The sequence below is a fragment of the Taurulus bubalis genome, assembly GCF_910589615.1.
Source record: "Taurulus bubalis genome assembly, chromosome: 4".
In the NCBI taxonomy this organism is placed as follows: domain Eukaryota; kingdom Metazoa; phylum Chordata; class Actinopteri; order Perciformes; family Cottidae; genus Taurulus; species Taurulus bubalis.
In genome coordinates, this window is record NC_136592.1 from 18,608,253 (window position 1) to 18,625,172 (window position 16,920).

General features: G+C 39.1%; 1 protein-coding gene across 1 annotated transcript in view; it reads left to right on the top strand.

The window, feature by feature from the left end:
• smyd3 (SET and MYND domain containing 3) overlaps nucleotides 1-16,920 on the top strand; it is a gene marked incomplete at its 5' end in the record, with an annotated part of 66,758 nt that overhangs the window by 44,681 nt on the left and 5,157 nt on the right. Inside the window, 5 exons of the mRNA XM_079216424.1 lie at nucleotides 7,830-7,897; nucleotides 11,521-11,623; nucleotides 12,232-12,342; nucleotides 14,220-14,307; nucleotides 14,544-14,718. Coding sequence (XP_079072550.1) covers nucleotides 7,830-7,897; nucleotides 11,521-11,623; nucleotides 12,232-12,342; nucleotides 14,220-14,307; nucleotides 14,544-14,718 — 545 coding nt within the window. The remainder of the gene's footprint in view (nucleotides 1-7,829; nucleotides 7,898-11,520; nucleotides 11,624-12,231; nucleotides 12,343-14,219; nucleotides 14,308-14,543; nucleotides 14,719-16,920) is intronic.

Below are 16,920 nucleotides of genomic sequence, written 5' to 3' on the forward strand. Positions count from 1 at the left end.
AACATATTTAACACACACACACACACACACACACACACACACACACACACAGTGTCTCTACCAGCTGTTAATATACAGTGTGTGTGAGAGTGAGAGAGAAAACATATGGGTGTAGCAGCTCATGAGCTGAAAATGTGCCAACTTGACAAAAACACATGTGGATTTTTTTTTCATATTTCTCTCAGATGATTGGGTATCAGCATATAAATGAGTCATTAGAGCGCAAGAGGCAATCTTGTGTTTGATTATACACACACACACACACACACACACACACACACACACACCCCAGGGCTAATGTTGGGAAAGTGTGCCTGTGTGCGTGCACCACATAGTATTTGCTTGTGATTGTTCTCTCTCTCTCTTTCTCTCTCTTTCTCTCTCTCTCTCTCTCTCTCTCTCTCTCTCTCTCTCTCTCTCATATTCACAAACACACTTGGGTTTTGGTATGAATAGACACAAACTGTATGTGTGTGTTTGAGAGAGAGAGAGGTTTGTATTTGAGGTGTATTTACATCCCTGACCACACCAGTGAAACACACTAATGTTCTAAATGTGTTGTCTGTCATTTGCACAGAATCATGTCAAATCAAAGAATTTAAAAACATGAAGCATTGTCGCAAAAGTCTTAGATTATTTTGATATCTGTGCTCTCGTCACTGATTGGTTGCCCATCTTGGTAAAGTCTTGGTGTAATCCCTGAAAGATTTCTGTCTAAAACCTCTTGGCTTCGGGGCAGCACTTTTCAAAGCGGTTGCTTGTAGTTGTCATTCCTTCTGTGGTCTTCCACTCAATATTCTGCTCGATGTTTTCCCAGGATGCATCTCTCTAATTCAGCCCGCCTACTCTCGTTCACGCTCAGCAACTTCACTCACAAGTTTACTAAGGAGTTTATACCTCTCCTGTATCGAGCCTTTCCTCACTCATTGCTTATGTCTTTTGCTGTGTTTTCCATCTTATCCTTTCTTTACCTCTATCTTTTCCTTCCCTTTTCATCCCCTGATCATGTCTTGTCTCTCACACTCTCCCTCTTATCTCCTCCTGAGATGGTTTGGCTGTTTTACGCTTGTTTAAACAGAGACAGACTCTTGGGGTGTGTGGTGAGCGTAAAAAAATATGAGAGGGAGTAAAAAAATATAAGGGTCCCTTCCCTCTGCTCTGCTTCTTTTCTCAGTTCTTAAATTGGCATTCATGGGTTTTGGAATGTAATTTCCATGTCACATTTGCTTCATTTTAAATTAATTTAAAAATCAATAACTTCATTCACACATGTATATCCAAGTCCCATGTAGGAAGGTTGAAACGAGGCTGAACGCAGAAATATGAAGAGTGTGTTCGCGCAGAAGAAACAAAACAAATTAAGTTTTGTTGTTTAAAATTAGAAAAACTTTTTTTTAATTATTTTTTGGGGAATTCTTCTGTGTCTTTATTAGCGAGTGAAGAGGTGACAGGAAATGAGGGGAGAGAAGGAAAAGCAATAATATGCAACAAAGGTACCCACCCCACAGTGAGAGCAACTAGATTAGCAAAGCCTGGCTGTTAAATATTGAAGCTGCCAATTCTGTGACAACAGAAATGCACAAATTGGAGGAAATAAATACCTTGACTTAATCTTGAATGAGTGCATGCAGCTAGTAGTTATGAGTGTACGGCGGTGCTTTGGGATGATGATAAACTGCACTGTCACAACTGTGGCACAAGCTCAGACCTGTGGCTATGAAATAATGTGGATTTTTACTGTCGCGGTTGCCTGCAGTGTCACACATCCAACAGCCTTTCATTAAACACATGGTGCACTCTGTGGCAGCAGGTGCACACAGGACAGCTAGCTGACTGCTCCTGAGGGGTCATCTCATCAGGACATAACCTCTGTCACTTACACGCCAGCCAGTTTGCAGCACTGACGTGAGGCAGGCTTTTATTTAGCCTCCACATGGTCAATGGAGAAGGAAACGGCACCAGCAGGTCATGGGTCCTTGTTTACCACATCTATGGAAGTTTAAAGTACAGATTCATTTCATCTTTATGAAGTGTTAGTGTGTGCATCTTAATTACAGTGAGTGTGTGGAAGACAGTGCTGACTCATGTATAATACACCTCTTTGTATTCCTCTTTATTGTGCTTGCCCCTTATACATACTCTTTTACACATAGTGAGGAAACAATGGTGGTAAAAATGAAGGACAACCATAGTACAAATCAGTTAAAATACCCTTTAAAGCTTTAAATCGGCCTTTTGCACTTGGCAAAAAAATTACCTATCCAGCAAATATGGAGCAATACTAGCATTTTATTTGGAGTCATGTTTCTGGACAGTTGATAATTAAAAGTCCAGTATTCGCTTTTAGCTGAAATGGGAATTTTTTTTAATTATAGCCCAATTAGAGTAACAGTAACGTAAACAAAATTACTTGAGAGAGAAATATTTTAGTAGTAATGATTAAAGTAAGTGTGTATGCATTGTGTGTGTGTGTGTGTGTGTGTGTGTGTGTGTGTGCGTGTGTGCGTGCGTGCGTGCGTGCGTGCGTGCGTGCGTGTGTATATTTAGCCTTGTTTTTTTTCCTTCTTATATTTCCTCAGTAATTCTGTCTGTTTGTCTACTTGTCTATTGAGTGATGAAACAACCTTGGTTCGGTCATAAATTCTTTATCAAAGCATTAATAGTGCACACACGCCACACGCAGATGCAGCCTTTGATTGTGCCTGATGGCCTTTGTAGTGTTTTCCAGAATGACAGCAATTGAACCAATTCCAGCAACATTAAAGACATAAACCATCCAGTCGCAAGTTTTTTCAACTGACATGACAAGATAAAGCAAACCAATCCAAACCTCCATCCATCCACTTAGAGATGTGCCCACTGTAGATGTTTCCAAAATGTCACTGAAATAATTTTGTTCTTGCCCCTCCCTCACTGAATACTTAGTAGGTTAGTTTACCCGTCTTTGAGGTGAATTCATAAAAGGATTGTGCAGCTTTTATGGCCGCTAAACCCGCACAAATGAGACGAAAAGAGACCAAAGGTGCAAGTGTCTCGGTAGTCCTGTGCTATATGCACATATTTCAAATGTGTACATTTTGTGCAAAATTTGATCTTTTCTATGCAAATAGACCTCATTGCAAAAACAAGCACATACAAGGGCGTTTATGCTCAACGTGCTGTTTGTCGCATTATTCTCAAACGCCAGTAGACCAGGAGTATAAATATTTGTGACAGTCGCATCTAAAAAGCTCTGATAATGCGCGGTGTTCACGCATAGTTACAATTCAGAGGTGTATGATTAAGCACCGCGACCACTTTGCGCTTTTTGGCACAAAGTGGTCTATTTTACTCTGCTCCTGTTTCATAATTAACCAAAAATATTGTTCTCAACCATAGGCTAGCTGGCCTTTTCCATGCACATTTACTGAAAGTGAAAGTATCCAAACTCTGGCTAAGTCAGCTTGGCTGATATGTCAAACTTGAATATTTTGTGTTTTGAGATTTGCTTTTGGGGGTTTGATGTTGATCCACTACAGAGTAGACATTATCCATTTACCTAAAAACTACAAGTTAAATATTTATCTTTTTGGTAGTCTTGAAGTATTGAGTGTAGTACTTATGTGTATGTGTATCTTTGTATTAACATCTATTCATTTTGTGTATTACCCCAAACCTTACAATAGTGTTTTCAGAAGTGACAGTATGACGTCCAAAATGTATCACAACGGTTAAAAAAAGTGACATTTTCTTTTTTTATTCCCCCCAGAATATGACATTTTGGAGAGTGTTTTTGATCTTTTTTTTATTTTCCACATCACAGGCTGTTCACCACACCCATCACTCATTCACCTGTCTTTGCCACTTTTCCTCTATCTCACATTCATCATTTCTACACATTTCATCCAAATCTAATCAGCAGAAATATTGTGTGTGACAGGCAGAAAAATAAATGAGCAAACAAGTGAATGGCTGGGGGGACTGACATTTTCTGCACCATCTAGAAGAAAAGCCTTCGAGACAAAATGCACGCTCTGATATCTTTTGTACAGATGCAGTAATTGTTTAATTCTCCACAGTGGGAATGGCAGTACCTGAATCATATCAGGCCTGTAATCCCCATTAAAAGCCTGCTGTTTAGATTATCTGCTTTATTATTTGCTGGAGCTCATTCACTCGAGATGGATAGAAAGTAGCCCTCCAGACACCGTAACTCTAGCTTTCTCTCAAACTGGTCTCTCCTCACTGGCACTTCACCTCATCTGAACCCACACTCACAGCCGTGGAGGGCTCTCTTTCTTAATGGGGATCGGTTATAAATAAACAGGTCAACTGTGGGGGACTCTTAACATCTCTCATCAAAGTAAAAAAAACAGTTGTTACCATGGTTACTGATGGATGACATGTTTGGTGTCGCCCATATAATGTGTTATATTATGTAATAATCTGCCACAAATGTTCTTCCTCTATAGCATACAATCGTGGAAAATATAATTATAATTTCCCAGATCTAAAGGTGACCTATTCAAATTACAGTCCAAAAGATATTCAGCTTATTATCATAAAAGACCAGAAAAACCTGAACATTTTCATATTTGAGAATCTAGAACCAGATATGTTTTGCTAAAAAAAATACTTAAGCAATCAATAAAATAGATTTTTGCTCATGTAGTTTATTTAACAAAGGCACGTCACAACGGTTGAGCCAGATTTAGCGATGTAAATATTAGGAAGATATTTTTATAAAAGCAGTCCCCTCTGGCTGATCTCCTGGTTTCCCTAACACAGTTTAAGTGGTGGTGGTGGCGGCACCATACGTTATACTATGAGTTATTTTATACATCCGGTTAATATGTCGACAATTTCTAGGTACATTTTTCAATGTGGTGACACCAGCTGCAACAGATCACGTTTTTTAAGTGTGCTGATGTGATCTGTCCTGCGTCTGTAGAACCTGTTTATTTAATTTGACTTTCATCCAGACAGGCAGAGGCAGATAAAGAAAACAGGAGATTCAGGGAAAGAGGAGAGGAAGCTGTATGAGAGAAATAGAAACATACAGAAATGGTGTGTGTGTGTGTGTGTGTGTGTGTGTGTGTGTGTGTGTGTGTGTGTGTGTGTGTGTGTGTGTGTGTGTGTGTGTGTGTGTGTGTGTGTGTGTGATCTATGCCCAGCTGAGCGCCCCACCTAAGCTTCAGTCACAGTTTTCTTTCTCTAACCAACTTGTGTGATGTCTCATAAGACTTTGTTCATCTGGTCTGTTTGTTGTTGCCAACATCAGCTCAAAATCCTTTAGATAACTAAACTTTCTGTTCTCCAACACAACAAACCCTTCTCGCAACTTTCACTTGCGTTTCCACCGTTGTCTTCCGGCAACAAGTCACATGACACAATAACAAACAGAAAGCCAAAGTTGTATTTCTCAGTAGGGTCCTTTCAATAAAGTTGTTGGGCACTTATAATAACAATCTGAGCCTCTCACCTGCAAAAACAAGCATGTTTAGTGGACGTACAGTACGGTCGACGGTGAGGAGTTGCCCCGAATTATTATGTTGCAGCCTGTTTTGCGGCTGCCGTCTGCATTCTCCCTAAATACTGGAACAACTTAAAAAATGGTTGTCCCCATTAGTCAAGACACATAAACATGGGGAAATAGGTCTTGGCTGAAAAATACTAAAGTTACACTTTAAGTGCTTTTGTCGTAGTATATTGTAATTTATAAATAACATATTGCCATGTTATATGATGTGTCTTTCTTTCTCCCCCACGTTAATGCATGATTTATGACACAGATGATGGATGATTGTGAGAACACCTGAATAACTAGGAAGTGTGTGGGATATGAAGAAAGAACGATTTGTGTGTGTGTGTAATTCAGTGTTTTTCTATGTAATCATGTTTCCTCCTGTCGGCTTTATAATAAATAAGTTGAGTAAAAAGCCTCATTTCCCACGACTCTTATGGCGTTTAATACAACTGCATATTTAAATCTATCTTGCTGAGTTCTGATGCTGGTGTGAGTTTCAGCAGGATAGGGAACATCTGTCTGTGGCTCACTTTAAATATTACACTCCCTCTCTGCATAAATCTCTGTCTGCCTCTTTATCTGGCAGTCTGAATACTAATGTTACTCAAGTTAAATTTATTAATTGACTTTCTTCGACCCCTTGCAGACATGCACACCACGACCACCAGCACACTCAAGCACACTTGTTTACCAGCACTAGCTCAGTAATTGACACATCAAAGACCTTTTTTATATTCTTTCTTTTTTTATTATCTTTCACTTCTTTGTTCACGTAGTTTATGTTTTAGTGTTTATTGCTTTTCCCTTTCATCATCTCTCTCCGTCTCTAACTTTAAAACAACTTCTTCAAGCATTTTGTTATTCAAACCTTCTCTGCGCCGACTCGTTAGTTGAAAGAAACAAACCCTCTCTCTCCATCATTTGAAATCTCTCCTTTGTCTCCTAAAAGCTGGGACTCTTTCATTAATTTGTTGCTGAAATGTGTCCTTTAAATCATGCAGACCACCAAGGTGCATTCTGGGAGGTTTATACACATAAGTGTTAAAGCATATTCAGTATTTAGATTTATAGTATCTAGGTTTGAGTTGAGGCTTGTAGTTTTAGGAGGAAAGATCGTTGACTCACTGTTGATTTGATTTGTTGGTTAGGATTGTGTTTAAAACAGGGTGTAGATACATATATTGCAATACTTCATTTGTTCCAAAATAAAATGTTCATAATAGTATATAAACTTAATTCGATAACCTTACAATGTGACATTGAGAAGTCTCGCTATGTTTTTTTTTTATTGGGATCATTGTTGTGCACCATTTGTACCATTTGATCAGTTTCAACTATTGAAAAGGATGTTTATTTTCTAATATTTCATCATCATTCTACACATACAGACATGTAAGCTTGAAGATGTGATATCTGTATATATCATTCACTCATTTGCTCACTCATTCATTCTTACATACATGCATACATACACGCATTCATACATACACACATTCATACATACATACATACACATATATATATATATATATATATATATATATATATATATATATACATACATATACATATATATATATATATATATATATATATATATACATATATATATACATACATACAGTGTTGCAGTTTGTAGAAGGCCTCTTGAAAAAGCCGTCTTCAAGTTAATCTCGCATTGAGTTTAAATTATGTTCATACCTGTAACTAGTTTATTTAAACAGTCACTAGCTTTACGGTCTAGAGTTTTTTTTGTTGTTGTTTTTTTTCCCGTCTTTCATCTCTCAAACATTGATCAAGTTGAAGGTGGTAAATTACTTTCATATCAGCTCTATTTCACTTTCACTAGGTGAAAGTGTTTCCTTCTCTTCAGTGTAGTTTTCAAGGAATACTGTCTTCACACATTTACACTCCAATTGTTTCACTTTCTTATTTTCACAGGCCCTGAAGGAAACACACATATTCCACTTGTTCTCTGTTTAAAACCACCTGACACATTACAGCATTCTGTTTACCCGGTTGATGAACAATATCACAGGCATGTATTTTATTTAAAACCTCTTTTATTTTCCTCTCAAAGAAATAATTCCCTTGCCTCTAACACACCAGATGATACTTTTACACATTCAAATCCCTTGCATCTCAAAGCAGAAACCTTGTATGTCACGTTTCAGTTGCAGTGCCAGTGGGGTTTTGCAGGTGCCAAAGATATGAACAAATGTTCAGAGCATACGATGAAAGGTGTTGTTGGTTCCCTGAGGCAATTTAACAAATCATCTCTCTCTCGTCTCCACTTTCATTCTATCCTCTTCCTTTCCTTTAGATGACATGTAATTGTTTCACCATCAGTGACGGAGAGCTGCAAGAGATTGGAGTTGGGCTGTATCCTAGGTAACACACACACACACACACACACACACACACACACACACACACACACACACACACACACACACACACACACACACACAAAGGACAAGGTGTGAAGTATAACACTAAAAAGCATCATTAATATCAATCTAGCTCATAACCATTGTTAGATAGTGCCTCTCGCTCTCTAAATTTATATGTAGCTCTCGAGTTACCTGCCAGATCGACGCGCCCCAACCAACCCTGCCCATCCTTTACTTCCAAAGCCCTTCCCATCCCCCTCCCTAGTTTCATGACAGTTCTTTGAAGTACAAGGAAGAAGGAAGGAAGGGAAATAATGTTTTTGTTGCGAGGCCGAAACTTGAAAATGAATACTGATGGAATATTATAAAGCTGTTTTAGGGAGACAAGGGGGATGCAGAGCGAAGCGAGAACGCATGGAGAAACACAAGGTTTGACTCCAACTGATATGTTGTGGTTCTATTCTGGCATGTGGGAGTGAAACACACACACACACACACACACACACACACACACACACACACACACACACACACACACACACACACACATAGAGCTAGGCAGTATGCACTGCAATCCAGTGTATTGAGTCCTGGGTGAATAGGGTGGGATTTGGCCTGTCGTTGTACATGTTGTTAGAGTTAGAGCCACACACACACACACACACACACACACACACACACACACACTCCAGGTATCTCAGCCGGGTTATCTGGCCTGTGTTGAAATGTCAGATGGTCACAGTGGCTTTGCCAAAGCACAGCCAAACCCTGTGTGCCTGTGTCAATGTGTTTCTGCGATTTGTTCCATAACTCATCCATAAATGATGGGCCCGTTCGCAGGATAGTCCCCTGCCTATTCATATTTAGGGTTGCTTAGCAACAACTGGCTTTGCTGAAGAGAGGGGGATTGCTCTGTTGAGGCGACACCTCTGTTCACCTCTGTTCATTTTTCTCTATCAAAAACTTTTTCTCTCCCCTCTTTTCTCTTCAGAGCTTGTCTTTCTCTCTGTCTGTCTCCGTCTCTGCTAATCAGCCTATTAGAAATATGATGTAAAATCCCATCCTCTGAGGTCTTTATCGGGAGCAAATTGCTTTACAGGAGGGTTGACAACAGTTGCACTCCATATCAACTCAGAGTAACTCAAACCCATGTCTAGCCACAGCCAAATCCTCACAGATATGCACTGAACAACAGGAAGAAGAGCTGAGCTGACGATATCTTACTCTAAAGCCAGTAATCTCCGTCTGTCTGTGTGTTCTTTGCATTATCTTGAGAACTGCTCATTTAATCTACTTCACACTTGGTAGGGGTTTTTCTGGGGAGGAAGGGAGTGCCATGTACAATTTGGGCAATTATGCCATGTAACACGTTCATTATTAATAAACCGCGAGAAGCCACGGCTTGGATGCCACTAATAACGTTACCATCAGCAAAATACCTCCGTCATTTAAAATCCATGTTTTAGAACCCTGGTGGTTATTTTATAGCAAGCGACTAATACACCTATTTGGAAATTACATTGAGTGTATTGATGGTTGTTTGTCTTTATTTTTTACCCTCTTTGTATCTCTGAATGTTGATTTTGACACTGGAAAAATAACTACGCTTGCATGAAACTTTTTTCAGAAGTAAAACTATTAAAACAGCATAGTAAACGTCCTGCATTCAAATTTGTACTTCCGTTGAAGAGTGAAAGAAATATGCAAGAAACCGTAACAAAAGAGCGTATTTAACCCTTATTTGTTTTTAATATAATCAATGATTGGTCCTCTACTGTCACTGTTATATTTGTCTCTCTATCCCCTGCTGCACTCAGCAACAGTTTCTGTGTGAGCTGACATTCTTAATGTGAGATGTGGTTTAGGTAATTAATCTAATTAGTATGCTAATGAGCTGCTCTCCATCAGATAAAAGCATCGTTTGGAGGGCTTGATTTCTAGTTGGTATTCAACCCGCAACTTCTCTACTGTAGAACAAAGCCAGGGGGTTACTGTTTTACAAAGGCTCCACACACACACACACACACACACACACGCACACGCACACGCACACACTCTTTATCTCTTGCATCCATTGTTTTCTTCTATGAATATGATAAACAAGAGCAGCAGTAATGGAGTGTCTCATAAAAACAGACAAACCTCTTCAGTATTTTTTCCCGGCCATGTGTGCAGTGACAGTTAATGTTTTTTTTATGGGTCAGGGAGGTTCTGAAATACTTAATACAAAAATAAAAAAGAATCATCAACATTCACAACAATTACAGTCTCAGCATGGGAAAGATGCACATCAAGCACAGACTTTACAATCAGGTCAAATCACCGCTATTCAATATAGTTACATCCATTTTTTATTTTTATTCATGAAGCGAAGAGCACATACAAGACCATTATATGACAATTACTTACCGTTTATTAGGTGCACCTAGCTAAAGCTAATGCAGTCTAATGCAACAGTCCTTATAAATCCTACTTTCATGGAGGTTACAATGCTCAGGGGTTGTTGGAGGCCGTGGTGTGTGGTGCTGTTGAACTAAGAAGTGTTTCTAATATTTAGTCTACCTAATACATGGGAACATGTGTTTTTACAGAACTAGTCAAATACCTAATTCATTGAATATCGTATAATTAATGTGCATTACGTTTTAGTCAAAAAATCAAATTTTGTTGAATCCAGCCTCTCTCCCATTAAATCTCCTTGTGTACCTCCTGCCCTAACAATGTTAATATGTAATAATCATTAGTGAAACATACTTAAACCTGTTCTTCTAAAAACCTTTTAACATTTAAATAAATGTATGTTGAAATATAAGGGGGGAAGAAGTACTCTAATACCTAGCAGTACTACAATGTAAAATACTCTTGGTACATGCAACAATCCTGTATACAAAATTTTAAGTACAAAATTAAGTATAAGCATCAACACATACTTAAAGTAGACTACCAAATGTAAAAGTACTTATTATGCAGAATTTCCCACACTGTCAGTTAGTGTGCGTGTGGATGTGTAGGAGGATTGGCTGTATCTATTTAGAAAATTAGGAAATGAGTCTTTGTTGTGACAGACGTGGAGTACCCATCGTTTCCAGATGTATTTGTGTATATGTGTCTGAGGCCGACAGAAAGAAATGAAGAGTGACATTTGTTATGACAGAAGCAGCGTACTCATTTTGTCAAACTGTGCAGGGAATTATCTGTTTTTGTGTGTCCACGTGTGTGTAACTTTCTGTCTGAGGTTCATTTGAGCAACTCACTTCTGTGCAGGATTATGATTATTATGGTATTTAACCCCCTAACAGAAAGACATATGGTATCCTGCAGCTGTCACACTAAACGGGCTGATAGATGGATGATGATCTTGAGGGAGATGTGTCATTCAGCATGTGTTTTTTCTCTCATGAATATGTTGGAATAAATTAAACCCCTTAACAGTTGGACATGTGGCTGTTGGTGGCTCAGCAGGATGAGGCTGTATGTCTTTTCTCAACCTTTACCATGTTCTCTCTGTCTTTTTGTTTGCCAGGAAGGGTTTGAATGTTAAGCATTTAATCACGGATACAATTCTCTCTCTTTTTCCTCCCATTCTCTCTTTCCCTCATCATCTTGTTTGCTCTCTCCCAGTTTATCTCTGCTAAACCACGACTGTAGGCCAAACTGTGTGATGGTGTTTGTGGGAACAAAACTGCAGCTCAGAGCTGTTCGGGAGATCAACCCTGAAGAGGAGGTACTGCATAAAAGAAATACTTGCACTTCCCCTTCACAACATTAACAACATGGAAAATGACTAATTTTATCGACTGTGATGTTGCCTCTGCTTTTATGTGCATGTTCTTTGTGAGTAATATTTATTGAATGTTTTTATTTGCTGCTGTTATTGATGGAGGAACCAATGCCCCAGGCTCTTTTGAATGATACATAATCTGAAACTTAGAACCGTATTTTACACAGACATAAAATCACTGTGGTTATTGTGTGATTTTTATTGTTGAAGTAATAATATATATTGATAGAACAATACACCTCATTTTATTAAAGTATTTCTCAAAGTTGTAGCTAAGTGAAATATCTCTGCAACACAAGCAGGACGACGCGTCCATACTTGGCAGTGTCTCTCCTCATTTTCCATACTTCACCATCCGTCCTGACGATGTAATGAGATGCATCCATGCCATCTGGAAGATATACACACACACTTTACTCCTACAGTATGTCCACCAAAAGCAATCTACACAATTTAGATTTAAAATGATTTATCCTCCTGCACTGAACTGCATTTAACTATGATCTATAATACAGCAAAAAGGCAAACTAAACTGTTCCCTCTGTTTTCAGCTGACTATAAGTTACATTGAGACGTTGTCGTTGACTGAAGATCGACAGAGACAGCTGGAGGACCAATACCACTTTACATGCCGCTGCCAGCATTGTGACTCTCAAGACAAAGTAACATGAACACAAATTACATCATCACATTCATTGCTGATTTTCCAGTGTTTCTAATATTTACATAATTGTCGTTGTTTCTCATCAAAGCACCCAATAAATGTTCCTCAATGTTCTTATTGTTGTGGAGCACAGTCCATGAATGTCTTAATACACTTCTCCAGATTGAAACAATAGAGGTGACACAGTGGAGAAGCTTACTGTACCAAAAAAACATGCATTGGATTGCAGTGTGTTGATGGTATGTCACAACATGAGAAACTCCAATGAAAGTTTCTATAGAATGATTAAAATGTCCATCAGTAAAAGACTAAGGAAGGAGAGTATACTCCCCTTATCTAAACTCATTCTCCTGTATTACTGCCTGGACCTAGGATTGGATTGTTTCTGTTCAAGTTAAGGTAGCCATTGTTGCCTTTAAGGCCATTCTCAGGCTACACAAAAACACACTTACTCACACACACATTTAGTTCTTCCTTAAATCCAAACCTTACCCAAATTTCGTTTGGAAAAACGAGTCTTGCTTGAAATGTTTAAGTTCAAACATACACAGGCATTATCTCTCTCTCAAACACACAGACTCCAACATACAGTTTTTTTTTCATGACTTTTGGGGACATTAGATTGACTCTTATTTTTTGGAGACTTACCCAAACTGTAACTTTAACTTTAGCCTGCCCTAACCTTACATGTCCTTCAACCAAGTCTTCAATCTAAAATGTATTGATTTATGTTGTGGCGATGTGCATTTTGTCCCCAAAAAGAGGGCGAGTCCCCACACTATAACCGTGTAATCACATTTATGTCCCCACAAGGCGAGTAAAGCACGTCCACACACACACACACACACACACACACACACACACACACACACACACACACACACACACACACACACACACACACACACACACACACACACATACTCTACCATGCCTCTGTTGGCTGTGCATAACACTTCCCTGCCCTCTCCTAGTTTTCGCTCCTTGCTCTTTCTTATCTCCTGCTGTCCTCGTCTTCCTCTCCGTCACTCTGTTACGCTTCACCTCTCTCTCGCTCGCTCGCTCTCTGACCACTAAAAATAAATAAAGAAATATTATCTCATCTTTCAGCTGCAGTTTTCTTTTCCATCCATCTTCTCTTTTTTTCTGCCGTCACTTCTGCCTCTAGCTTTGTTTTCTGTATGACACTTTGCTCGTACTCTAACACAACACAGAAGCACTGTGTGTGTGTGTGTGTGTGTGTGTGTGTGTGTGTGTGTGTGTGTGTGTGTGTGTGTGTGTTTGAGATAAGGTAAGAGAGTGCACTCAGTTGATTCTCTGGGACAATTGCTTTCATTTTATTCAATCCTTTTTTGTTCTGCAAGCAACACGCAGACACACTTTCTGTCGTTCCCCCTCTTTCTCTTTAATCTTCAGATGATGATGGCAGGCTGCTGGGTTGTGACCTAAAGTAGTCATGGCGACAAATGACTGGTGACATCAAACACAGGACATTTAGTTGTTCTCCCCCTGTGGATACGTGTGTGTGGTGCATGTGTTAAGATGTACAGGAAACAAGAGGGTTTTCATTCATACAAAATATTTCTTTAGTTTACTTTTTTTTCTCCAGGCATGTAAACATCTTAAACTAAAGGTCTGTTATTATTTAGGTTCTAAATTAAACCAGACTCCCAACCAGATGAAGCCACAGTTTCTTTTGGTACAAGGTGGTGTTGATTTGGTGCGGTTTATTTTTTGTGAGTGAGTAAGTAAGTGAGAGATTAAGAGCCTACATGTAGGTCAAGTATGTACATGAGTGTGTGTTTTTTTTTTAAAACATGAATGTGTACTTGCTCTATGTGGATGTTCAGGTGGTCCCTCTCCTCTCTTTCCCAGGACAGACTCATGCTGTCAGGGCATGAATCAACATGGCGCCTGCTGAAGGAGGCTCTGCCCAGATTGGAAGGACTGAAAGCAGAATCAGGTATCCTTTACCTTCACGGTCCTCTTCAGCCAATGAACCTAAACACGGTCATAATCCAACATTTACTGTAACCTGTGATGATGATTAAATAAATCACGGCCTCATAAAGTTGTCTTTATAAATGTATTTGTTTTCTTTGGAGAAACAAGTGTTCATTTGTTACTTTTATTTATTTTTTTTGGCTTTTTTTTTTTTTTACCAGTATAATTGTTGCTTTTCCTTAAATGACCCTCCAGATTGGCAAGCGTTACTGGATGGCTGTGGTCATCTCTTGTCGCCTGTTGGTGGTGACGTGCCCGATGAGAATCTGTATAAACTCAGAATGACAGACATGGCTGTAGATGCTTCCATTCACCTGGGACACTGGGAGGAGGCTGTGGGATACGGAGAGAAAACACTTCCAGTATACAGGTGAGTCAGAATATATAGGTGTGTGTGAGTGTGTTTGTGTGTTTCACCGATGGATAGCTTTATTGTTCTAAGATCTAAAGTGGGGAAAAAAATCTTCCTCTGCCTTTTAACTCCCTTAGACAAGGCTCAACTATCTTAACCAATGCATCAGCGTAATGTTTTGAACATTATTTTGTTTTTTTTGGAATCATGTTGTATAGCCTGGAAACAAAATTACAAAGAAGAATATCTACAGTGGTATTTGGAAAACAAAATCTTTAAATTGAGCCAATTGTCTTAAATTCTCCACATGCAATGTGATATCTGGGCTTGAAATCATTTGGTTTGCCTTAATTAGATTAAGTTATGACCTGAAATATTTTGTAGTTAAAAGTACAAGATTTGATTATGATATGGGGAGAAAAGTAAAAAAGAGTAGAGAAGAGTATTCAAAGTGGTGATGTTACACAGGGAGTAGATGTATACATAGAGAGAAAAATAAAATGTGCAGCAAACAAAAAGTACAAAGAAAAAAAAGACAAGAAAATACTTGTAATTAGCAGACATACACTTTCTCCTAAAAGCAGAATAATCTAGAAATCCAAAGTTTTTGTTTGATCTACTTGTCAGATTACAATAAATTGCATCAACAGTTTTAATTGTCTCCTTGATGCGGTCCTCCAGCCCTCACACATACTCACACCTCCTCTTCGCTGCAGTTTGTTTGTTTTTCTATCTCTCAAACTAAACATTATTCCCGTCAACTTTTGTGTGTGTTTGTGTCAGAATAATTGATCTTGTGTGGAGGGCATAGCTCTCGTGGCATAGTCGTGCTCTCTCTCTCTCTCTCTCTCTCTCTCTCTCTCTCTCTCTCTCTCTCTCTCTCTCTCTCTCTCTCTCTCTCTCTCTCTCTCTATCTATCTCTCTATCTCTCCCACTCTCTCAAACACACACACACACACACACACACACACACACACACACACACACACACACACACACACACACACACACACACACACACTTAGAGAACAAAATACCTGCAGGAGAGAAACAGTAATGCGGTCTGTTAATAAATAGTCAAACAGAAATAACCAATGCACAAAGAAAGGGATGGTGATGAGGAGAAGGGGGTGAGAGAGGGGTGACATGTTAGTGAGGATGGAAGTGAGAGATTAGATGTAAGCAGGTGATAAATGACAAATGAGGGACGGGGAGAAGGGTGCAGGGTAGCAAAACGGGACAGAATAAGAAGGGAAAGGGGGAAAAGTAGAAAAGACAGGAAAAAGTGGACCACTAGAGGAATGCAGTGAGCACTAGTTTGGCAACGAAGAGAGACAACAATGAAAGCGAAAGAATGAAAGGGAAAGAGAGAAAAGCATTCAGGAGAAAATAGTTAGAGAGAAAGAGAGTAGGAGGAAAATCCTCCATATTCATCTGCTATCTTCCTCTGGGCTCTTCAAATGGCAGAGAAGAAAGATAGCTGCAGGAGTTATCTCTCTCTCTCTCTTTCTCCTCCTTTCCCTCATTCTGTATTCCTTTCTTCTTTCACTCTCTCTGCAGGTCTTTTTTCTGTTACACTTTTCAGTTTGTGATGTATAGAGAGGGTTTTTTAACTATGCGAATAATGCGCACCTCCTGCAGCAGGATGTACACTCCAGCGTGTTGAATGTCTCCATGCTGCACATGTTTTACTGAGAGACACACGCACGTGTGAATGCATGAACGTTCATGCGTGTTCATGAATGCACATCATTAGGTGTATTCGGGTACCGCCTTTAACACATAAAGTTGAGCTCCAAAACAGATATTTTGATTTAGCTTGTCTCTCTGGAAGCATTTTGATGTTTCTTAATATTGCGATTTGCAGGGTAGCACTACTAGAGAGTAACAACTAACACTTTTCTATGATTTGCAGCTTCCATTAATTGACATTGTTTTGGTCAGTCTTAAACAACCAAGGAGTTTTCAATATGCATCAATTCAGCAGTTTTGGAGAGATACATTTGTTGCATAAGATTTCTGCAGACCAGTGAAGTGCACCGTCAGTCTTCATGGATCTGTTAGTCATGTATTTTACCACACAAAAACAGGGATTAGCATAGGATGTGTATGTGATGGATATATAGAGGAAAGATGGATGTAGTATTTTGGGCAAATTACTGCCTGAAGTCGATCTCCTGTACTGCTTTGAAAAGCACAAACTGATAAACCATGATATCA